Source organism: Molossus molossus, unplaced genomic scaffold, assembly GCF_014108415.1.
Source record: "Molossus molossus isolate mMolMol1 unplaced genomic scaffold, mMolMol1.p scaffold_m16_p_16, whole genome shotgun sequence".
Lineage (NCBI taxonomy): Eukaryota > Metazoa > Chordata > Mammalia > Chiroptera > Molossidae > Molossus > Molossus molossus.
In genome coordinates this window covers 54762992-54788268 of record NW_023425351.1, presented here as the reverse complement: position 1 = coordinate 54788268, position 25277 = coordinate 54762992, and the positions used below count along the sequence as shown (strand labels likewise).

The 25277-nt window shown below is 35.2% G+C and overlaps 1 protein-coding gene across 3 annotated transcripts in view; it reads left to right on the top strand.

Moving 5' to 3' along the window:
• Positions 1–25277, top strand: part of CSMD3 (CUB and Sushi multiple domains 3) — a 1073312-nt gene that overhangs the window by 228220 nt on the left and 819815 nt on the right. For all 3 annotated transcript variants that reach the window (XM_036263876.1, XM_036263875.1, XM_036263874.1), the window contains exon 4: positions 470–664. In XM_036263876.1, coding sequence (XP_036119769.1) covers positions 470–664 — 195 coding nt within the window. The remainder of the gene's footprint in view (positions 1–469; positions 665–25277) is intronic.

Sequence of the window (25277 nt, the reverse complement as noted above, 5' to 3'; positions counted from 1 at the left end):
AAATATGTCCATTTTTACAGCACTATATTTTTCTCATTTAAGTGAAATAAAGTTTCCATCCAACTCTATTTTTTTAGATGAATGCTCATGGTTTAGGCTTAAGAACAATTATAAGAGTAAGGGGAGCATATTAATGATACTTGATTTGCTTCTTACTATGTTAGTAGAATGTAACTTTGAAATTATTCATCTGTTTTAATATCAGTATAATATAAATAATACTGAATTTAGAATTGCTACAAAGATGAAATAGTATAAAATATCTATAGTTTTTATGACAAAAAGATGACATTTGTTCAGTAAAATGTTCCCTTCCCAATATTCTCTGTTACATGTATCTAAATGGCATACTTTTTTGGTGACCCTTCTTAAAAGGATAGGCTACATCTGTATCCACATTTTTGTAAATCTGAAACATTAAGATGTATATTAAAATAACTGTAAACTCTTCTTTCCCTGTCTCCTGCAGAATTGCAGAGTAGCTCCTGCGGAAACCCAGGAGTCCCGCCCAAAGGCGTATTATACGGTACGAGGTTTGATGTTGGGGACAAGATCCGCTACAGCTGTGTAACTGGCTATATCCTCGATGGCCACCCTCAGCTCACCTGTACAGCCAATTCAGTGACTACAGCCTCGTGGGACTTTCCTGTACCCATCTGCAGAGGTAAGGAGAAATACCATGTTAATTTTTTTGCTGCTTGAATATTTGACATAATAAAAACTTCTTAAAAATAGGAGTAGTAATCTGATAGTATTTGCAAAACATGATTCACATTTGGCAATTGTTCCTTTTATAATAATTGAAGCTTTAAAAAGTATATATATGTGTGTGTGTCATATACTACATGACAAGTTTAGAAAAATGCTTGCTAAGTTAGGACTTCATTTGTAAAATGAGAGTAAAATATACATATTTATAATTATATACATATGTATGGAATTTATGTTATGATGTTTAGAAATTTAATTAGACTGTCAAAATCATGTTTTTATTAATTTTGAAATATTGACTGGATTTGTGAATCTTTTAAAGATTTCTGGCAGAGAATTTAGCGTGGAAAATTGTGAAATTAACAATGCTGTATAGTTTCTTATCAATACTGATGAACATGATTTGTATTATGGGAAAAACAATAATAGAGTAATGTGGACAAAGGTTCAAAATACAGAGACTAGACGATAGAACATGTTAACATTAGCTTAATTTGTGGGTGAATCATGCCCATAGAAATACTGGAGACTGCCATTGTTTTCTCTCTGGGCTTTATATTTTCTTTTTTTTTTTTTATCCTCACCCGGGGACATTTTTTTTTTTTTTTTTTTTTGCATTTATCTTCAGATAAAGCGGGAGGGAAGAGGGATGAAGAGAGAGAGAGAGAGAGAGAGAGAGAAACATGGACATGAAAAGGACACATCGAGTGGTTGCCACTCACACGACCCCAACAGGGCCAGGAACAAACTGCAACCTAGGTACGTGCCCTTAGTGGGAACTGAACCCGGTCCGCCAGCCGACGTTCTAACCGCTAGGCCAAACTGGCCAGGGCTAGGCTTTATATTTTCTAACAAAAAAAAGAGTTATGTCTCATTTGTCTTTTGACATATGCTTCAGTGATTCCTCTGCAGATGGGGTGTAGGAATGTTTAACTGCTCATCTAAATTACTTTGTAGCTCCCTCTCAAACGCGTGATGAAGGCATGCAAGAGAAACACTTGGAAATCAAACACAGCTAGCTTCTTATCCCAGCTTTGACCTTTACCAAGTGAGTTAAGTCAGGCAAATCATCAGCTCTGTGAGATTTATCTCACATTTATCTCATTTAACCAGTAAGAGGAGGGAAAAAACCCCACCTGCTCAGTTCTTATGAGGATTAAATAAGATAGCCTATACCTGCCACTTAGTAAATTATCTGCCATATATGACAATCTTTCAATGTCAGCTCCCTTTGATGCTGCTGCTAGTAATAGTACTACTGCTATTACTGTTATAACTACTGCCGTGTCTGCCGCTGCTGGTGCTATTTCTATGATCACTATCAGCTACCATTTACTTGTGCACTTATAGTGAACAAAGAAATTATAAGCACAATCACTTTTAAATTTCACAACATAGGAAAGTGAGGTTCAGGGTTACTTGGTAAATGTCAAAAGCTATCAAGAGTATTATATTTTATTTAACCTGCAAGTTAACAAGTTTCTCTGCCACAGTTACTTGAGTGGTGATAGAAGACACAAAACATTGGGGTCAGAAACAAAGGAGAGTTCGTTCTTCACAGAAGCGTTAGGAGCGAATGTATCAACACTGGTGTCAGTTCTTCAAGCCCCGATTCTCATAGAATGATATGAAGAATGTGAGATGCCTTCACGTGTAGTTGGTGGCATGAGAGGAGAGGAATCATGAATTTAGGGAAATGGAATCCTTTACAGTGGCCACGTCTGCCCTTTGTTCTGGAGGGAGACTCTCTCTGCCTCCCGAGCCTGTAGGCCAACTTGCCCTGCAATCTGGTGGAAGGCACCATTTCTATTCCTCAAGTCTATTTGCTATACAGACATCTTGGAGAAGGTAATTGGTACAAAGAGCAGAAAAAAGAAGGTTAGAGTCCCACGGAGAAACTCCTGCCAACGGTAAATGAGGTGTGATAAGAATGGCAGATTGGAACCCGGTCCATCTGCTTTCAAAGCCTGAGCTTGCTACCACTTTGACATGCCACTAAGATGATTTGCATCTCTCTTCCAAACTGTTTTATTATGAGGGGAAACGTGAATTAGCCAAATGTGAAGTAGAGTCAAGTTTTTAGAAGTATAAAACTCCCTATACCAAAAGGACTTATTAAGATACTTAAAACCAAGAAAGCTTTTTTAATGTGTTTCAATGGAGAAGTCCCGATACTACCTGAAAAATTCTTTTCTTTTTTTATTAATTTATTGTTGTTACAGATGTTTCTCCTTTGTTTCTCATTGACACTCTCCTCCCCTCCCCCACTCCACTCTGTCTCCAGCTTTGTTGTCCATGTCCATCGGTTATGTGTACATGCATATAAGTTCTGTGGTTTATCTCTTCCTCCCCCACCATGCCCCCTTCTGAGGATTGTCAGTCTGTACCCTACTTCCACGTCTCTGGGCCTACCCTGTTCTTCAGACTGTCATGTTCATTATATTCCAAAAATAAATGAGATCATATGATATTTGTCTTTCTCTGCTTGGCTTGTTTCACTTAGGATAATATTCTCCAGGTCCCTCCATGTCGTCTCAAAGGATAAGAGATCTTTCTTTCTTACAGCTGCATAGTACTCCATTTCAGTTCAGAACCTGTGTAATAAGGAAGATGAGTCTAAATACTGATTCTGCTACTTATTGACTAGGGCCTTTGAGCAAAATGTATTGTTATTTTGGATACTATTTCTTTAGCTATAATAATAAGAAGAGATAGAAATACCAAGATCACAGTACTGTTAGAGTTTAATATGATAGCGTATGTAAAGGAGGTATATACTAAGTTATTATTTATGGTAACTCTATCTTTATAATAGTCTTTGGCACTTGTTAATATCTCCTCCTGAGAGAAAGGTATTACAATAAATAAAAACTGCATGAAAACAGTTATTCTTATATCCAAGTTTAAACCTAAAACCAACATTTCAGTTTCAGGTATTGTTGATGTTTTGCTTGCTTTTGCCATAGTATATACCCAACTCCCCTACCTATCACCCCCAAGTCCCTTCAGAATTATTTCCTTTGACTTCCATTCTGTCTATGGTTAAAAAAAAAATCTAAAAAGTAAAATTGGCACCTATTGCTTTTGGAAATTCTGCCTGCTCAGCTTCAGTCTGTCAAGTTCACCATTTCTTCCTTTAACAATAATGCTAATGATTACATTTACTCACTGAAATATATTTAATAAGGGCTTACCCCATGCAAAGCATTATTTCATGTACTGAGGATCAAAAGTTGATTCAGAAAAAAGTTTTGCCTTTGTGAACTGAGTTCTAGTGGGACTGATCGTAATGTAATCACATGATGAAAATAATGTATGAGCATTGCTTTGTTATCAAAATGTGCAGAGTGTGTTAGGCACCTTGATAAAGGAAATCGTAGTTTCTCCCAGACGAGTGGAAGGAAGCTCAGTGCAGGGCAGTGCTTTGAGAGAGGCTCTCAGAGGGGTCGTGCTAACAACACAACCGTAAGAGCGAGGACACTTTCAATGAAGCAATCCTTTTCCTTTTGGATCTCAAAAATCCTTCTCAGTGTTACTAATACTCGCTGGCTAAAGGTAGAGTATATGAACCATACTTCATGAAGCACATGATCTAATTTACGAAGGAGCAATTTATCTCCCCCTGACCATCTTTTAATTTAAAACTGAAAGAATATATATTTGGATTGTGTGTAGCTGTCATTCATTTCGAAAGAAAAGACAGGAGACTCTTCAGTCCGTGGCCTCCTCCTCTGCTCTTTGCCACGCAATAGTATACAGATTCTTCCCTCTATAGCCTTGCAGGAAGCTGACAACCCTGTGATGATATGCCCATTGCTTTCCCTCGAGATTATATAGAGTCTCCCCTCAATGAAACTCTTGCTTCCAGGGAGTTCTTTGGACACTTCCTAACAACGATGGTCTAACTAAGGAAAATGAATGCCACATCAACCTAGAGGTGGGGTGCAGGGGTTTTGTGTTTGTTCACAGACAAGGTGAACGTGATCAACACCACCTGCTATTATTTGTCAAAGACAGCTAACTATCTGGAGCTGGCTAAACAGTATCTGTAAAAAGTGAAACAGAATCCTATGTTCAGTCTAGGATGAAAGCTTCTGGCACGCACGCCTTTTCTGCATCCCTCCTTTGACAGATGTTTCCGTGACACTTACTGCCACAGAGCTTTGATGGGACCGCAGAAGCCTTTTCAACCCAGTGTCCCAACACTCTGGACTAAACAAGAGCAGCTGGCAGAACATGTACAGTGGATATGCTATTCTCAGATTAAACAGTCTCAAGTTCAGAATGTTATTCTGTATTCAGAATGGCATTGGATACACACACCTCAGGGCAAACTAATAAAAGTGAATGTAAAAGTTACACATTAAGTGTAGTGTTATCACAATGAAACTATTTGATGGAAGAATGAACATTTGAAGATTTAAGGAGACAATAATAGAAAATTTAATATGGTATTAGGATGAATTTGGAATAAATTAGAGAAAAATATACAAAGGGTGTTAGGTTCTCTTGATGCTTTTAATACATTTATGCCCCAAAGTAAAGATCTTGGAATCTCTACGAGGGTTCAGAGAAAGGACTAACCATTGAAGTGTATGATGTAAAATATGGACATTTTATCTGGCAGGTGAGATCCTGCTGGGGGAAGGCTTTGATGGTAGTGACGGAGATACAGTCAACTGGTGCCATCTAAGTCAAATATTTGACAGTATGGATTAGTCAAAGGGCTCATAAGCGAACTGTTGTCTCTGACAAAACAAAAGAAATTGCACGAAGAGTGGAAAGGGTCTTCTACATTTTATTCTTGAGAATAACTCTACCTTCTACCACAACAATAAAGAAAGGAGCTAATGGGAAAAATAGCAGCAGCTTGTTTTGTCAGAACATAATGTTATTTTCCCGCTATAAACTTTGATCAGTGATTTGGGATCAATGGATGATGCCAGATCATGGAATTGGGATGAGCAATTAACGGCAATAGTGGGAAAGGTGAAGGAGGAGGAAGGTTTAGCCAGATGTTTTCTATACGTGAAATCACACCGAGAGTCCTCCAAAGAAGCAGTGACTTTTAATCAAAGGTTAAAAGCAAAACAAAAAACATATTCCCTTATAGTGTTTAAACATAATGACAAGCTGCAAATTGAAAAATAAAACTCTACTATTGAGAGAGTTTCTGTACTAGATCAAACTTTATTTATTTTTTTGAAGGTGAAATCTGTAGTTTCTTTTTGTAAAATTTGATAAAGAAAACCTAGCAGAGTGTGTTACAAAGTTAAAAGAAGTAAACTTTGTAAAGAACTTATTGTGCAGACTGGTATCAGGGGACTAGTGGAAAGGTGTTCACTGTGTTTATGTGTTCCCATGCTCAGTATTCTGGAAAACATCTCAAAAGGCATTTGAAAACAAAAAATGCCATTTTTTCTGTGAATAGACACGGACTACACACATATGCATGTATGAATGCTGAGATGTGATACTCAGAAATATAATAATACATTAATAATAGACCTGATTATTGATAAAAGCCAATTAAAAATAATAAAAATTGAAGAAAACGGGAAGTATGTTTTTGAATAGAAAACCCAAGTGCATAAATAACTGAGTGTCATGCTTCTACTTATTCCCTTGTAGTGTTTAAATGTAATAACAAGCTGCACATTGAAAAATAAAACTCTTGTATTGTGAGATTTTTCTGTACTAGATTAAACTTAATTTTTTTGAAGCTAAAATGTAGTTGTTGTTGTTTTTAATTTGATCAAGAAAATCTTGTAAACTGCCTTCTTTCTTTCCCTAAACCCACCTCCAAAGATGAGAATGTTTTAGTGTAACTCTCTGAATCATGGAAAGAATAGTGTTATCGAGAAACCGATATATGCCAAAGTAAAAAATAATTCAAACTGACTGTTGAATATCAAAATGTCATGAGCCATGCCATGAATTAGAAATTCTTTAGAGAATTAGGACTTTTGTGGTTTGATTTGTTTGATTTCCAAAGATGTTAGGTTTTTAAATGTATTTTATTGTTGAGAGTATCAGAGATGACTTCATCCGTCCATCTCACACCCCACCCCATGTCTTTGCCTGTCTATTGTCTGTGTCCATGGGCTGTGCATATATGCATATATGTCCTTCTATTAATCTCTTCCCACCTTCCCTTTGAGATCTATTAGTTTGTTCCATGCTTCCATGACTGTGGTTCTATCTTGTTCATCAATATTTTGTTCATTAAATTCCACATGTAAGTGAGATTATGTGATATTTGTCTTTCTCTGACTGGCTTATTACACTTAGCATAATACTCTCCAGGTTCTTCCATGTTGTCTCAAAGGGTAAGAGATCCTTTTTTTTCCAGCTGCATAGTGTTTCATTGTATAGATATAACATGACTTTTTTATTCACTCATCTACTAGTGGGCACTTAGGTTGTTTCCAGAGCTTAGCTATTGTAAATAATGCTGCTATACATGTACATAGGGGTGCATATATTCTTTCTGACTGGTGTTTATGGATTCTTAGGATATAAGCCTAGAAGTGGAATCACTGGATCAAATGGAAGTTTCATTTTTAATTTGTTGAGGAAACGCTATACTGGTTTCCACAGTACCTGCACCAGCCTGCATCCCCACTAGCAGTGAACTAGGGTTCCCTTTTTCTACATCTTTGCCAGCACTTAGTGATTGTTGATTTCTTGATGGTAGACATTCTGGCAGGTCTGAGGTGATGCTTCATTGTCATTTTAATTTGCATCTTTCTGATGATTAGTGACACTGAGCATTTTTTCATGTGTCTATTTGCTATCTTTATGTCCTCTTTGGAGGTGTCTATTCAGGTCCTTTGCCTATATTTCAATTGAATTGTTTTGTGTTGTCCTAGCCACATCAATCAGACAAGAAGGAAAAATACAAGGCATCCAAATTGGAAAGGAGGAAGTAAAACTGTCATTTTATGCCGATAGCATAATATTGTGCATAGAAAACCCTAAAGAGTCTACTAAAGGTCTACTAGATTTAATAAATAAATTCATGCCCTGGCTGGTTTGGCTCAGCGGTTGGAGCATTGGCCTGTGGTCCAGAGAGACCTGGGTTCGGTTCCCACTAGGGCCATGTTCCTCAGTTGCAGTTTGTCCCCTGCCCTGGTTGGGTTGTGTGGGTGGCGGCCACTCAATGTGTCCTTTTCACATCGATGTTTCTCTCTCTCTCTTTCTCTCTCTCTTTCTCTCTCTCTCCCCCCCATCCCTCCCTTCCTCTCTCCCTCCCACTCTATCTGAAAAAATAAAATAAAATAAATGAATTCAGCAAAGTCGCAGGATACAAAACTAATATCCAAATATCGACAGAATTTTTGTACACCAATAATAAATTCTCAGAGAAACAAACAAACAAATCCCATTTACCTTTGCAAAAAAAAAAAAAAAACTCTAAGAATAAGCTTTACCATGGAGGAAAAAAACCTATACTTGGAAAACTAGATTGCATTGAAAAAAAAAATAAAAGAAGATATAAACAAGTATGGAAGAATATACTATATTAATGGATTGGAAGAATTAACATCATTAAAATGCTCATACTACCCAAAGAAATTTATAGATTCAACATAATTCCTATTAAAATACCAATGACATATTTCACAGATCTAGAACAAATACTCCAAGGGTTTATATAAAACAAAAAACAACCCTGAATAACCTCAGCAATTTTGAGAAAGAAGAACAAAGTTGAAGGGATCATAATACTGGATATCAAACTATACTACAAAGCCATTGTAATCAAAACAGCCTGGTGCTGGCACAAGAACAGGCACACAGATCAATGAAACAGAACAGAGACCCCAGAAATTGACCCAGGCCATTATGATCAATATTTGACAAAGGAGGCAAGAGCATACAATGGAGTAAAGACAGACTCTTCAATAAATGATGTTGGAAACATTGGACAGCTATATGCAGAAAAATGAAGCTAGACCACCAACTTACACCATAAACACAAATAAACTCAAAGTGGATAAAAGACTTAAGTGTCAGTCACGAAACCATGAAAATCCTGGAAGAAAACATAAGTAGTAAAATCTTATACATCGCACGTAGCAGAGTTATTGCCAATACATCACCTAGGAGAAGAGAAACAAAGGTAAAAATGAACAAATGGGACTGCACCAAACTAAAAAGCTTCTGAACAGCATAAGAAACCATCCTCAAAATGCAAAGGGAACCCATGGTATGGGAGAACATATTTGCCAATGATACATCTAACAAGGGGTTGGTCTCCAAAGAGGTTATTTTAAATATTACCTAATGAAATGTTTTAGCACAGGCTTTAACTTTTTCCACTACTCTTGCCATTATTTCTGAGCAACATTATTTGGGCACAACATCTTGTTTTCATTTGTCCTATCATTTCATATAAAGTGATATGGTCTCTTTATTTGAACTGCTATATTTGATAGTCATGAGGAAAACATGTTGTGTATGCTTTTTAAACAACACATCTTTATTGTTGAAATTATTACAGATGCCTCAACCTCCTTTTTTTCACTCGTTGACACCGCCCCCTGCCCCACCTTCACTGTACTCTTGTCAGTGATCATTGGTTATGCATATATGCATATAAATACTGTGGCTTATCTCTTCCAGTCCCCCACCCCTCCCACTTCCCTCTGAGGTTTGTCAGTCTGTTCTCTACTTCCGTGTCTCTGGATCTATTTTGTGTGCCATGTTATTTTGTTCATTAGATTGCACACGTGATACCTGTCTTTCTCTGACTGACTATTTTCGCTTATGAATAAACAAGGTAAGCATGCATCCTTTGATGATTGGGTTATATTACCACTCAAAGACTGCCAGCAATATCCCAGTGATGTCAGGCCACAAGGAAGAATTACAGGTGCCTGGGTCACCTGTTGCTGCTTCCTTTTCTTCCTGGAAAAATGCTGGCTGTTTTATTAATAATCAGGCCAAGAGTCAGTTGCCTTCTCGTGTGCCCTGTACCTTATTCTGAAAAGTCCATTTGTGTGATGAAATGATGGAAATGTCCAGATTAAATTGTTTTAGTGGTATCCAGTATGGTGGAGCAAAGGACACACATTTTATATGTAAGGAGTATAAGATCTGTGAGTTGATTTGCCTCCCTGCCACCTGAGAGTGTTGTTTCTTATGTAAAAAATTGAGCATTTTTACCTATTTCAGGAGACTGTGAATGTTACAGAAATTAGACTAAATGAGAATGTTTTTAAAATTGCTTATACAATGCCTAGCACATAGAAGGTACTCAAAACATGCAATTTGGTTATAAATATATAAAATAGTTATTTTAAAAGTAATGTAGAAGTTAGTTATAGCTATCACTTATTATGTTATATTTTGTTTGAAATATTTTTTAAAAATCTATTGGCCATTAAACATTGTCTAGAGCTTTGAAATAATGGAGAGTATTTTTTTTAAACAAGAGAGTAAACTCTGGAAAGAGTGGACACTGGACTAGTAAAAACTTGGTTTGCTCTATATTTCTGCCACTGAGAAAATATAGAACCTTTATCTAGATATTTAATTTTTCAGTTCTGTTTTCTTATCAGTATAATAAGGGAATACTATAATACTTAATAGTATTGTGATAAGGGTTATATTATCTAATGTATATATAATACCTAATCTGTCATATTCAAAAACTAGAAATTACTTTCTTATGTTTATTGTCATCATTAAACAGGAGTTTGAACATTGAGCACCAGAGAATGGACATCCCTCGTTTCTAGAACCATACAGGCAGTGGGATTCATTTTTCTCAGAGTTGTAGTGGTTAAAGGAATGACAAACCCGACATTAGCCTGGTAGATTAGGTTGGGATCAGCAAATAATATACATGAGTGGTGAAAATATTTCCCAAGGTTAACATAGCATTTCTGAGTCATTTATTTCTGGAAGTACTCATAGTTAAAGTATATTACATAATTAAACTGATGTCTATTAAGAAGTCACTATGCACAGACCACACTGCTAAGCACAGTGATTGATGAAACAACTCCAGGCCTCATGAAACACATAGTCTGTTAAACATGAGACCTTTTATTTGGAAAGTTATCTATTTGGTGATGTGGGTTATTGCCCAAAATGTGTGTGCTCTAATTCTATGCAAAAACAGTGGTATTCTTGCATAAGCGATAGGCACTAGCATCCATGTATTTCTAATACTTAGAAAAGCGTATCAAGACCTTCTATTCTTACCATATAATTGGCCTGTGCTCTGCTGCTGCAAATAGTCGTCAGCCACGTTTCTAACATCCAACTCATGCATTATTCTTCCCATTTGATATTTGTGAGTTCAGTCTTTATTCAGGAAGCTTTTTGCCCCCCCCACCCCCCGCCTTTTTTATTCTGTATATAAAAACAAACATTTTGTTGCTTTACTCTATTGCCCAAGTGTTTCTGATCTTCACCTATCATCTTTATTTTAAATGAATCCATTTTCTTTGACAATAAAGGGACACTTATTATATCTGTATTTCTTTTTTAGTATTATATGTTGCGATAAAGTATTGTTTATGTATAGAGGTTTGTATTTTTTCCTTAATAGAATTATTTCATTTCTTTCTGTACAATCCCTAGAAAAAAAATCTGACAATGTATATTTGGAAAATCAAAAAAGTCAGTGTCTTCTTGAGGTAACTGAGTCTTAATTATTTATGACCATTTTGTGTAACTTTTAGCCATATGCATCTATAGAGGCTTTTGTCTATTTGAAATAATTTATTTGTTTTAACAGATAAGAATTTAAAGTATTTGTTCCAAATGAAAGATCCAGATTATCTGAGATAATATTTTTTAATGCTGCTCCCAAAATAGAAATAGAAATTTATAGACATTAAGCAATAATCATTTTTAACACGTATGTACATTTGAAAACATATAGACACAAAGAAAAATTATATTTCACTCCAATGATTATATGTGACCGTGGCTTAAATGAAAAATTATGGGGCATGCTTAGCCAAAAATATATTGACAGCCTCAGAATTCCCTGTGGTGAAATAGACTGTTCAATGCAGGATAAGAACCTTGAAAAGCAATCATCTAACTTCCTGCTAGGATGTAAACTCAGTGAACCACAGTAATGCCCATCTGGTATTCTGTTGCTCGTTTTGAAGCTACCGTTCTAAAGATAAGGAAAAATAATGTAGGCTAAAAGAATGGAGGAAGGGGATGGTAGCCCACCAAAGACACTGGACAGTGCCACATGACACATGTTTTCAGGACTAGTTCCATGTGAAAAGTTCTTATATATTTGTGCTAAGAAAGCATAGTAATAAGAATTTTTATAAAAATCTTTCTGCAAGGACACTCTTCAATTTTTTTTATCTTGAGCTCTTTCTCCTGGTGAAGTTTGGTCACCACTACCCTTAATGAATTACGTTAAGAGTGTGTACAGTTGAGCCAGACAGTTAATACTAGAGGAAACATCTAATGCTGAAGCTTATATGCCTTTAGAAACTCTACTTTTTGGTCTTTGGCTGAGTGTGCTTGAAATCTAAAATTTGTCTATGGTTACATTCCTGAGGCTTTTCCCAATTGCAGATCTGTCCCCCAAAACAGAAATAATTTTCTTTTTACTATAGGATTATTATACGTGTAAAGCTGGCAGTAAATGCCACTGTAATGACCATTACTGTTACAAAATATCATTTTAAAAATAAAGGCATCTTAAAAATAACTATTTTGTCTATCATTTTTAAAAAATTTTCATATTTATGCTACTAATTCCTTGTTTTTTACCAAGGAAAATTTCTCTGTATTTACTGATCCTTATATTTGAGGATACCATAGCATTCAAACCTTGTTAAAATGTTAAGGTCACTTATTACATATTTATATTGAATATATAGCTAACACAAAAAAAGCAGCTTATGCAGCATGAAACCATGATATACATAGCAAATAAATTAAATTAAATGCAAATAGGGATACATGTGTTAAAAGAAAATAACAGAAGTGTAAGATGAAACCAAGAGCAAGGAAAATAACAGGAGTAATATTCTGCATTCTTATATGCTTGATAGAATCAGCATTATATTTTGTTTTAATGCATCAAGGAATCTAAACATCTGAAAAATATGATTGGTTCATAGTCTCACAAAGTAAAAGAAAATGATTTGTGATAGAATACCAAACTTACTAAGCAGAGTGAAAGTTTGGTATGCGATATATCACAAAGAAGGAGCAGTATAATTTAACCATCTGTATTCATTCTCTATAGAGTGGATTCTGTTTCGATCACCATTATATACGTAGGAAAACAGAGGCACAGTGAGGTTGAAAGAATTTCCCAAGGTTAGTTGAAGACAGAGCTAGGATTTGAATTCAAGAAGTATGGCCCTAGAATCATCTGTATTATACTCTGTTTTCCACTGCTTTGATTATCAAATATTTTTTGTGCTTTTTCTTTAGCCTTAGCCTCTTAGCCTATGCAGATGCTTAACATTTTTTTCTTTTTTAATCCTCACCCAAGGACATGCTGAGAGAGAGAGAGAGAGGCAGAGAGAGACAGAGAGAAACATCGATCAGCTGTCTTTATACATGCCCCAATTGGAGATCAAACCCACAACCCAGGCACGTACCCTGATGAGGAATCTATCCAGCAACTAGGCTTAACTTTTTTTTTTAATTAAACATAATCAACCATACAAATACAAAGTCTTAATTTTATAACGACCTACTGTCTAGAGTGACTGTTTTGTTTCTCTGGTTTATTTCAATTCAAAATTTATTAATAATAATCTTCCCTTTTGTTTGCTCTTCACTAAACACTTATTCAATTATCAGGATATTTCCATGAGTAAATATAAAGCACTTTCTAGGGTTAGGAAGCAAATGCATTTAATCATATATAATGTGTATAGTCACTAAGTGTCTAAAGCTGTTTGTATGATGTGGGGAAATTAAAGATGAGTTTTCTTTGACTGGATGAAGCGGAGAGAATACAATTTCAACTGAGAAGATCCATTTAAATACTCTGTCGGAGAGTTTGGAAGCCCAGAATAAAGAGCATGAGACTTACTCTCTAGGCAGGTGTTAGCCATTAAATGTATTCGAGAGTTTTTGAGATAATAGGTATGTTTTATTTGACAATGTAGAAACTGCTTCTCATCTAAATGTATTCATCATACATGAGAGACCATCACCAGTAGGCAGAAAGTTTGTGTTCTCCAGTGTAGCATGTGCTCGCTTGCATGCACACACACACACGCACATACACACTATTACACAGAGACCAGGATCATTGAGGGAAGTTTCTGTTTATCTGTTTCATTCATTTAGACTCCTGTACAAAAATACCATGCACTGGGTGTCTTATTAACAACTTTATTTCTGATAATGCTGGAGTCTGGGAGGTCTAAGTGTATGGCACCAGTAAATTTCAACATAATAAATTTTAGGATAACATGTACATTCAGTCTATTGTACCATCTCACGAATAGTAATCAGCTAATGTTTATTAAGTTCTTACCATGTTCTCAGGATAGTTCTGTGGATTATATTAGAATTATCTCATTTTACCTTTATAAAATCTTGACAGAAATGATTTTCTTATTATAAGTATCTACTGAGCTTGGTGGAGCTTAAAAACTTGCCTGAATTCATGGTGGAATAGGGATTCAAACCTAGTCAACTAGAACCATTTTCTGTAATATCTTTGTAAGATTCTAGAACTATTGTAAATATTCAATTATAGTAATATTTTCTATTTATAGTACTCTGAATTCATGGAAAGCAAGACTTTCCCAACCACTTGGGATAGAGGAGTAAATCCACTATCACTGACTAAGACAAATAAAGACTCATCCACTGGGATATCCGTGAATGCTCAGAGGATAGATTAAATACCCATTAGCAAGCAAAAAAAAATTAATGTCTGCTTATGTCTGACTTAGTAACTAGTAAAAGCTTAGTTGGGACGTGCTGTAGTTGGCTGGGGAACATTTTCTTAGAAAGACCATCTTTAGATTCCTGTGGGATTCTTTTTCCTTTTCTATAAGTTTTAGCATCTTCAGTGCATAGTCTGTCTTGATCTAACATCTATTTCCTGAACAAAGCATATTGTTCCTGGATCATATTGCAGATGATTACTTTAAAGATTTAAGAGAGGATTTCTTGGTAATGGTCAGAGATTAACGTATGTTGTATGGAATATGGGAGCAGATTATTCAATGAGGACATTCCAATAATATCCTTCTCTAGCAATCCCCAGTAATATGAAAGGGGGAAAAGTCAGGTGTATGGAATAATTTGACTCCATGAATATTTTTAAATTTAACTTTAGATTAACAATGTAAGTATTACAATTTGTGATTCATTTTTCATTGTATGTAATAGATACACAAGGTCCTGGGAATATTAGTTTGTTTTATACAATGACATTCTTCTACCGATTATCAAATTTATCATTCTTTCTAGTTTAAACTATTTTCAACATATAATCCATGGAGCAAGAGTTAAAAATAAAGTTAAAGATGGAAAAGGAATGGAAACATCAGGAAGGGAAAATGTGAAAATGCTTAAAATATAGCTATATGATTGAACACGTTATGTAACCTAGCCATTGGTATTTATTGGATTCAACATTTAAGAATATGTATGATTTACTCTTCCAATTGACTCAAAGGATATCATTTAATATGCATCAATAAACCTTGCATTTTAAGCAATTTGTTATTGAAGGGTATGCTTAAAAAATTGCTAAGTCTTTTCTGGATGATTGAAGAAGAAAAATTTAGTAAGATTATTTTTCCTTATTTCTCTTATAATCATTATTATAAATTTCCCAAATTATTCCCCAATAAAACTTGTTACCAAGTTATATAGATGAAAAATTCAAAGCATTTGACTCCATAATTTTAAATAACATTTATCCTATAAATTTTTGCTTTCAGAGAAATCAATATATTTCTCTCAGCTATAGTTATTTACAAAAATATCAATGACCACATTTTTTTACTTTTCAACATGTGGCTTTTTTACTGTTGTTTTTTCTGAGTCCATGTGTTTTGATTAGCTTACAGGATGTGAAGTTTTTATTCTATAATATTCTGTCTGGCAGGAGTGGTAAGCAGAAGCCACTTTTCATTTAATTTAATATATAAAAAATTGACTAGTATATGGCTTTATTAGACTAAGCTACAATTTCAGTAGCTTCATAAAATGTAGGTTATTTTTTTCTCAGTCTAACTATCCAAGTGGCATGTGGACTTTGCTTACCAGGGTCATTAACTAGCTCAGGATTAGCAAGGCTTCTTCTCAAGACATTTCCAGTAACTGCTCTGGCAGGGTTAATAAAAAAAAAAAAAAAGCACAAATGGCAATTAGGCAGTTTTGCTTAAAATTTTGGTCAGGAAGTGCCACAGGTTATGTCCACTTTTATTTCATTGGACAAAACAAGTCACATGACTACAAATACTTGACAGTGATAGAGAAGTACAAGCCTACCCACAAGCCCAGAAGAAGTAGCAGAATGTCTGCAAACATTCATAATACCACATGACTTTAAGGAACAGAAATTATATCTGAACTTCCTGACAAAAATACCATCTTTTCTGAGCTAAAAAGAAATATCAATATTTGCTGACAGGCAAAGGTATCTCAGACACTTGAATAATGCGAAAACTCATTAGAAAGTTGTGCTAATTTTAAGAGTCATCTGGCACCATCTTCTTTACTCTCCTCCCTCATTGTTCTCCTTCCGACATGTGCTGAAAAAAGACTTACTGCTCTAAATCTAGGACATATTTCCCATCATTAGTTTTTTATCATGTGTCATTTAAAAATGTAATACAATACATACATATCTAAATCTAGATCTATATACACACATTTATGACCAGAATGTCTTCTGATCATATCTTTGCATAGTTACCATATTTTATATGCTGTGTCTAGAGTGAATGGTTATAAAGACCCTTAAGCTTAAATTTGCAATTTTACTCAGGAAGAGGCTCTCTGACTTTTGAAAGGATAAGAGAAAGTATCACTACCTGTTTCAATTTGCTTTGAAAAAGAGGCTTTGCTTGGGGCAATGATGCATGCTGCATCGTGTAGGTAATGTTTCATGGAGTTGTACACTTGAAACCTGTATGGTTTATTGAACCAATGTCATCCCAATAAATTAAATTTTAAAATAATAAATTTAGTCACTCTAGTGGGTGAGGAAAGAAAAGAATGAAATTGGGGTAACTTGAGGACTATGAGCTTAGAGTCAACTAAAAAAAAAAAGGGTGTTCAATTTAATTTATTGTTCTTTTTCTTTTTCAATACCTCATAAGTAAAATTAAAAGCCAGAAATGATTTATGGGGGAACCTTGCTTATCATATATGTGGCTCACAAATATTTCTGTTCTTGTTGCTGCTCATTGTGGAATCAGTAAGGTCAGGTTGCTTTCGGCTGACTGACTTTTCTTGGTTTCATTTCATTTAATTTTATTATTATCTAGAAGTGTTGGCATCCTGTAGGTTTAGTACAAACCTGACTTATTCAATCATAATTTTTGGTGCAGTTCGTGGTGATAGCAATATATATTTTTCTGCCTTAGAGGTTTGTGAACCAACACATTCTGTGTGAAATCCCATCCCTCCTTTTACTACTTATGTTTGGAAATTATTGCAAAATTCTTCATCATGAAAGCTGATTTATAAATACATACTAAACAATTGCATTTTCCCAGGAACCTCACTAGAGGCAGAAATGTTATGCTTTAAAATTCAGAACAATACTTTATTTAGCATTGTAACATTCCAGAGAAGAGCATAAATTTAATTTCTTTGCTTTTCTCAGTGAGGTAGCCATTTTTACAGCTGTCACAAAATTAGATTTAAATTCAGCATAAGGAAGTTATGTATTCACAGAGAGATGTGCTTATAAACATATCTCATCCTCTGAAAATGTAACTGTCTCTGCATTTCGAGCATCCATTCCTGAAATGCTGAATGCAGACACAGAAAGCATATGAAATGCACCACTGTTTTCTTCCACTCCATCAATGTCTAGTGAATTTAGTGTAAAATTTTGTGAGGGGAAAATACTTGAAGATCTTTAAGCCTTAACAATACATGGAGCTATTTAAAAATTTAACTATTTTGGCATAAGTAAACTGTAGCAGATGAAACTGTTCCATATTGTAGAATGAAGACATTTTTCCAGATTTGTTTTCTAAATTGTTTTTAATGATTATTGATTTTAGAGAGAGAGGAAGGGAGAGGAAGAGAGAGAGAGAGAGAAACATCGATGAGAGAGAACATCGATTGGCCGCCTCCAGCATGCCTTCCACTGGGGATTTGGCCCACAACCTGGGCATGTGCCCTCACCGGGAATTGAACCGGCAACCACTTGGTGCATGGGTCAACGCCCAACCACTCAGCCACACTAGCCAGGCCATTTTCCAGATTCTTATTTACCTTTGAAAAAATTGAGGAGGAACAAACAAAAAAGAATATTGTCAACAACTACTAGGGTTTTAAGATTTTGCCTTACTTAGAAGCTAACAATTTAGCCTGCCAACATGTTACATATATTGACAACAACAATAAAAGAGACTCCAGGGGCAGAGAGAGGCTAATGACTTTATGACTGTATTAATTTAAGCACAGCAAACATCATGAGTTTCATAGTCAAATCAGTTCACCTTTTGTAAGTTTCCCTCCGAGAACCACAAGGCAGTTTGAACTATCACAGGTGGATACTGCATATACAGAGTGTTTGTGTCACGTGGAGGAACTCCAAGCTTAAGAAATCCCAATATTTTAAATACAGACGTTTAGCAAACCTACCTAACATTTGCCCCAAATGAAGACATTATTTGTGTGTGTGTGGTAAATATTTAACAGAAATTTTGTACTCTTACACGTACTGTATAATTTATTTATAAGTTATTAAGTACAGCTCTAGTAAATATATTGTCTCTTTAAGGATTAATTACTCCTATGATTCGTCTGTTCATTTTGTAGCACAATGGGAAGCCAGTCCTTCATTTCACCCAACCTAAAAAATATCCATTGACTTAAAAAAATAGAAAGGATCCATTGGGGGTCCATTAGAATACTGCACCCTAAGTGGTAAGACCTGTAACTTTCAACACATTATTTTCATTATCCTTGTCAGGAAATCTCTTCCCTGGTCCAGGGAAGACCCTGTCTTTATCTTCCCATGCTGTTTGTTATACTTCCTTTATTTTTTTTTCTTGCTGAAAATATTCTTTTTTTTTTTTTTATGTAAAGATAGTTTAAAACAAAAACTTACTCTTGTGCCCAGCCATATTAGAGTCAAAGGATATAAAAGCTGGGTGGGGTAGGGGTGGGGAGTGGGGAAAAAAACATTTATCTTGTCCTTACTTAAAATTTTGATATTTTAAAATATTTTCTTGATTACTGATTTTTTAGCATGAGATTAGTGCCCCACTTCCCTGAATTTAGTTCTTGCCCTATAGAAGATGATATGAACTTTCAGAAATACAGTATCATCTAAGAAATACAAACTAACTTATTGCTTGTTTTTGTCTTCACAATGCATCTAACATATACGGTTAAGTTCTGTTCAAAGGGTGTATTTGTACTAAAATCCAAATACATTCTTCCTAAGGTCTACTACTTTTCTTTTTTAAAAAATGTTGAATTTAAATATTTTGATGGTCATCTAATGAGTATAACACAGATGTCCTTGCAGATATATATAGTACACTAACTTGTGCAATTCTTATCTGATTGGTTGCATTTCATATTTTTTAGCTTTGTTGATGAAAAATACAAAAAGTCTTAAAGTACTTTCAAAATTATTTTTTAGATATATCACATGGTAAATGATAATTCATATCAAGGATTCTAAGAAAAATCTAAAGTCCAGCTATTTAGCTGGTTTTCAGATGTTCTGGTGCTTTTAGTGGTAAAAATAAGTGGGGCACAAGCGTGTTCGTGCCTTGAGAGAGAGCACGTGAGCTCGGCACTGAGCCATTGGTGTAGACTTCAGGACTCATGAGAGATCTTTTCCTTCAATAAGATGCAGTAATGTGTTCCCAAAGCCCCTAGTGGGGGCCTTCGAAGTTCTTACACTTAGGAATTAAGTATGAGCCTTTGAGTTTTAAATTATTTTCTTTCTTTCTTTTTTTTTTTTTATCCTCACCCGGGATATTTTTCCATTTTTTGTACAGATAGAGTGGGAGGGAGAGAGAGGAAGGGAGAGAGAGAGAGAAACATCGACGTGAAGGGACACATCGAGTGGCTGCCACCCGCACGACCAACCAGGGCCGGGGACAAACTGCAACCGAGGTACATGTCCTTAGCGGTAACCGAACCCGGGTCTCTCCGGACCGCAGGCTGACGCTCTAACCGCTGAGCCAAACTGGCCAGGGCTTAAATTATTTTAAAGAACCATGGCAGAGACAGAAATTCCTAACAAACTTCTGTGCCTTGTAATAATAAAAAACTGTTTCTGATTAACTTTACTTTTTAGTGTAGTTAAATACACATACTGCAAAATTTACCCACTTAAACATTTGGAAGTAGATGGTTTGGGGATTTAAATATATTCATTTCGTTGTGCAACCACTACCACCAGAACTCTTACCATCTCGTGAAACCGAAACTCTGTACCTGTTAAACAGTAACTCCCCAGTCTCTCCCTCCTTTACCCCCAGCTCTGCCAGCCATCACTTTATGTTCTGTCTCATTTTGACTTCTCTAGGAAACTCATGTAAGTGGAATCATACAGTATTTGCCTTTTGTGACTGGCATATTCCACTGAACATAATGTCCTAAACGTTCATTCATGTTGTAGCATATGTCAGTTTCCTTCCTTTTGAGGCTGATAATATTCCATTGTGTATATGTAATCCATTTTGCTTATCCATTTATCTGTGGATTGATGCTTGGGTTGCTTCCATGTTTTAACTACTGTGAATAATGTTGCTGTGAACATGCATGTACCAATATGTCTTCAAGAATCTGTTTTAAATTTGTTTAGGTATATACCCAAAGGTGGATCATGTAGTAATTCTTTGTTTAGTCTTCATCAGAACCAAACATCATTTTCCACAGTGACTGCACCATTTTACACTTCCACCTAGTGTGCACAAGGGTCCCAATATCTCTACATCATTGCCAACATACTTTATTTCTTTAATTTTAACAGTAGCCTTACTAATGAGTGTGAGGTGGCCCCTAAATGTTATTTTTAAAAGATTAAAAAAAAAAGTACAATCAGAGCACTATTCTCTAACATTCTTTACTTTCTTAATTTTATTTTTTTAATTAATTTATTTTTGTTACAGGTGTCTCTCTTTCTCCCCTGTTAGACAGTCTCCTTTATAATATGGTATTTCTATTATAATGTCACATGTTGTAAAAATACAGTAGTAAAAAGAGAAAGTCTAGACAAGAGTGGATGACAATTCATTCTTATTTTTAAGTAAGCTAGACACTGGAGAGACAACTATAGAACCAACAAGAATACCAACCATAGTTCCTAGAGAGAACAGGATAGTAAAGAAGATAGATACTTGCAAATAATCACACAAAAATATATATAATTATGAATTATGGTGGCCACTATCAAGGGAAAGATTCATTAAAAAAGAAGGTGCTATTCAAACACATCTGATGATGGGCAAGAAATGTCAATTGCTTCATATGATCACGGTTTATGCAGAGACATTGCAGTTCTATCCTACTTCACCTGCAACATATTTCTGTTCGACACTCTGGGAACCTGAATATAGAGACGATCAATACACTTAGCTTTCTTATAAGGTTAATATGGGAATTTTTCTTTCCTAGCAATTTTTGCTCTTCCTTTTTAATCTAAATCTCAGCCTGCTAAACGCAAGGTGCTTGCTTTTGGCCTGATGCCAGTGCCTGATGCCAGTTGTAAAGTCCTTAATAATGGAAAACAAAGAAGAAAAACATTCAAGAAAATGAATGACCATCCATAGTCCTGATTCTCTAACTCTTGATTCCAGGAAATGAATGAATCTTTATTCATTATAGCAAACCACAGAAATTGAGAGGCTTCATATACTCAGCTCTGAATAGTTCTTATGTTGCCTACATTTCCTCTATCAGTTGGAAAATTGAGAAACCTAAATGTTGTCGTTAATCACTCAGTATGTAGTTACATATTGAATGTATCTGTTCTAAGATCCTACAACATGCGATGAGACCAAACTCATTGTCAGAATCAACACCACCTTAGTGATGCATTTCTTCCAACTAAATCGAGATGATTGTTTTCTTCCTAAAGTCATAGTTTTTTAGGTTTGCTGATTTGAAATTAATTTTAGACAGAAATATTCACAATATATAGATTTTTTTATCCCACTGTACTTCTATTTAAATTTTATTTTTGACTATAAACTTTTCCTTGAATATTCAACCCTCTAGTCTTGTCCCACTGATGATATGTTAAAGACTTGAGATGTTTTACAGTTTCTATACCCAAACAATAGCTTATACTGTTTAACTTTATAATTTCATTCATCTTTTGCTAAAAGTACCATGAAAGACAAATACATGATCTTACTTATATCTGAAATTAAAAAAAACAAACAAGCTCATTGTTGGTTGTCAGCGGTGGGGTGTGATGGACTAAAGGGCGTCCAAAGGTATAAACTTCCAGTTATAAAATAAATAATCCTGGGGGCCCTGGCCAGGTAGCTCAGTTGGTTAGAGCATCATCCTGATACACTAAGGTTGCATATTTAATTTCAGCTCAGGGCACAGATAAGAATCAACCAATGAATGTATAAATAAATAGAACACTAAAACAATGTTGCTCTCTCTCCCTCTCAAAATCAATAAATATACATAAAATATAATAAAATAGATAAGTCATAGGGATGTAAAGTACAGTATGGTGACCATTGTATATTTGAAACTTGCTAAGAGAGTAAATCTTAAAAGCCCTTTTATAAGAAAACAATAATAATAAAAAAAACCTATGTATTTGATAGATGTTAACTAGATTGTGTTTCTCTTTTTACAATATACACAAATACTGAATTATTATGTTGTACACCTGACACGAATGTTATGTGGCAATTATACCTCAATAAAAAAGTGCGCAAATGGGTACAATAACTAATCAAACCAAAGCAAAGATATGGGAGCCAAGAGAGTGACCTTAACATGCGTCTGTGTGTTTGTCACGCCTTGTGATGGGTGAGGGCCATCATGGAACTCTTGCTATGTCCTTCTGTGAGGTCGGCGTTATCATCATGATTGGAGACTGAGGAACTGTGGAAGGGTTGGTTTGGTTTCTCACTCAAGTGCTACTGTAGTAGTGATGTGGAAACTTCTACAGGATCCTTAAGCTGCTAAGTTTTCTAGTTGCCTTATCACTAAGGAAGACTTTCCCCACCCTAGTGATACCTTTTACTTTTCACTTGTTACTACCAGTAATTACCCATTTTCCCTTCCTTTTGTAAACTGCAGTCCTTCTCACTCACAGGAAAAAATTTAGAAGATAGTTTCTCATACTCCTTATTCCATTCTCTTCACCAAACTCACTTACTGTTCGAAGACAATACGTGTTTATATTAACTCTAGCTTGCTGAAGAAAATACCTTCATCTTTGGGCACAAAGAGAGCCAAGTGTATTTTAAGTTCACATGTGAAGGGATTAGAAGTTTAACCAGGAAGAGCAGCAGAGGTCATCACAAAGGAGGATCCGACAAATAGTGCACATTCAGAAAGTCCTCCATCAGATGAGCAAAACATGCAGTGTACAAAATATTCCAGCACGCCTTATCTCCCTCCATCCTCAAACCGGAGCTCTGAAGTAGGCATTGTAACATTCAGCAGTACCGTCCTTATCCACTCCCCGTGCCATTAATCTCTTCATTCTGCTGCAAATACATGTGTTCACTTCTGTCATTCATTTCTGTTGCCTGAATTCAAGTATTGACTCACGTAGGCAGCCCCACTCTACGATTCTGAGCTCCCTGAGACTGTGTTCTGTGTGCTCAGGACTTACCTCACAGTAATCACTGAATAAATATTTATGGAGTTAAATGAGTTTCAGAGGTCCCAAAACGGAGTCTTACAAAGAAGGACACACTTTCTTAGGCAACAGTACTGAACTGGGAACTCAGGTCTTGTGATGAGTTTCAGTCTCCCACTTCCAGCTTTGATGCTCTCTTATTTTGCTTCAAGAAATTTCATCGATCAGACTTTTATGATGTTCTCAAGCAAAGTTTTCTCTTAGTCACCATCAGATGTCCTGTTGATAATCACACGATTAAATTGTTTTGGTTTATAATTATTTAGTTCTTTAGATAATTTTTCTCTTAAGAGCATTGCATCACTCAGTTTTCTTTTTACATAAATTTATTTTCTGTTTGGAATTTTAAAAAGTACTTGAAAACACAAGTCAAAATGAAAAGAACTGAACATTAGAGAAATTTGCATAAAAGAGTATATTTTACGTTTGTGCATTAAATTGGACTTTTATTGGAATGCAATATCTTATATTGATAATTGACATGTATTTTGGACTATAGAATGATGACTGACTAACACAATGGATAGGTTCATTTTGGACCTCTCATAACATCACAGGCTCAACAGAATCCTTCTAAAACATCTAATTTGGTATCTAGGAACCTAAACAATATTGAAAAAAATGACATGCCTTTCCTATCATAGAATCTAAATTAGAGAGTAGAAGAGAAGGTAACAAGAGTGTGACTGTCATAATTCAAGCTGAATGACAACCATTTTTCTTTTAGTAGCACCAACACATGACTACCTCCTGTCGCACCTTCATCACTTTTGAACACTCCAGTGGTGGTGACTCACAGTGTTCAGTGGCAGGTTTTTCTCTGCTTGAACAACTCTAGATAGTAGCCCTCTGTTATGTTGAAATGAAATTTCCATAAATTCATCTAGTGATTCATATAGTTCCAGTTGGTGCCCAACAAAATAAGTGTCTTTTTAAATTTTATTTTGCAAACAACAGGTGAAGGTCTTTCAAATATTGGACAGTGTCTTTCATAGTCCTAGTGTCCATCACCGAGTCTCTTCTTCTCCAGAGCAATCATTGTTTGTTCTTTTCATTATTCCTTTTTTAATAATCATAAGTCTTGATATATTCCTTCATATCTTTTGAATCTCATTGATTTGGTGAGACTTAGCCAAAGAAAGAGAACTTTTCTAACTGGCTGAATATATAAACTAAAAAAAAAAAAAAAAAATCTAGAGAAAAACTGCACAATATAAACTATAAAAGACTTTAAAGATTAAATATTCCTATCCCCTGATTTTATATTGTCACTCTTGTTGTTATTGGTATTTGTAGCTTGGGTACAGGGGATTGAATTAATCATGTTTCTTATTCCTGGAACATTGTTGTGGGAATTATTTGCAAGACTTCAAAATCCCTTTCTTGTCTGGATGCAAGTATTTATGTGTGGATATACATATATTGAATTATTTTATCCCCATTCCATACTCCTATGGATCTCCCCACACAAGGACTGCTCAGATGTCTGTGTTACATTCTTTATTTATGAGTTCTTATAGAATATGGAGAGTTATTTGTGTTTATA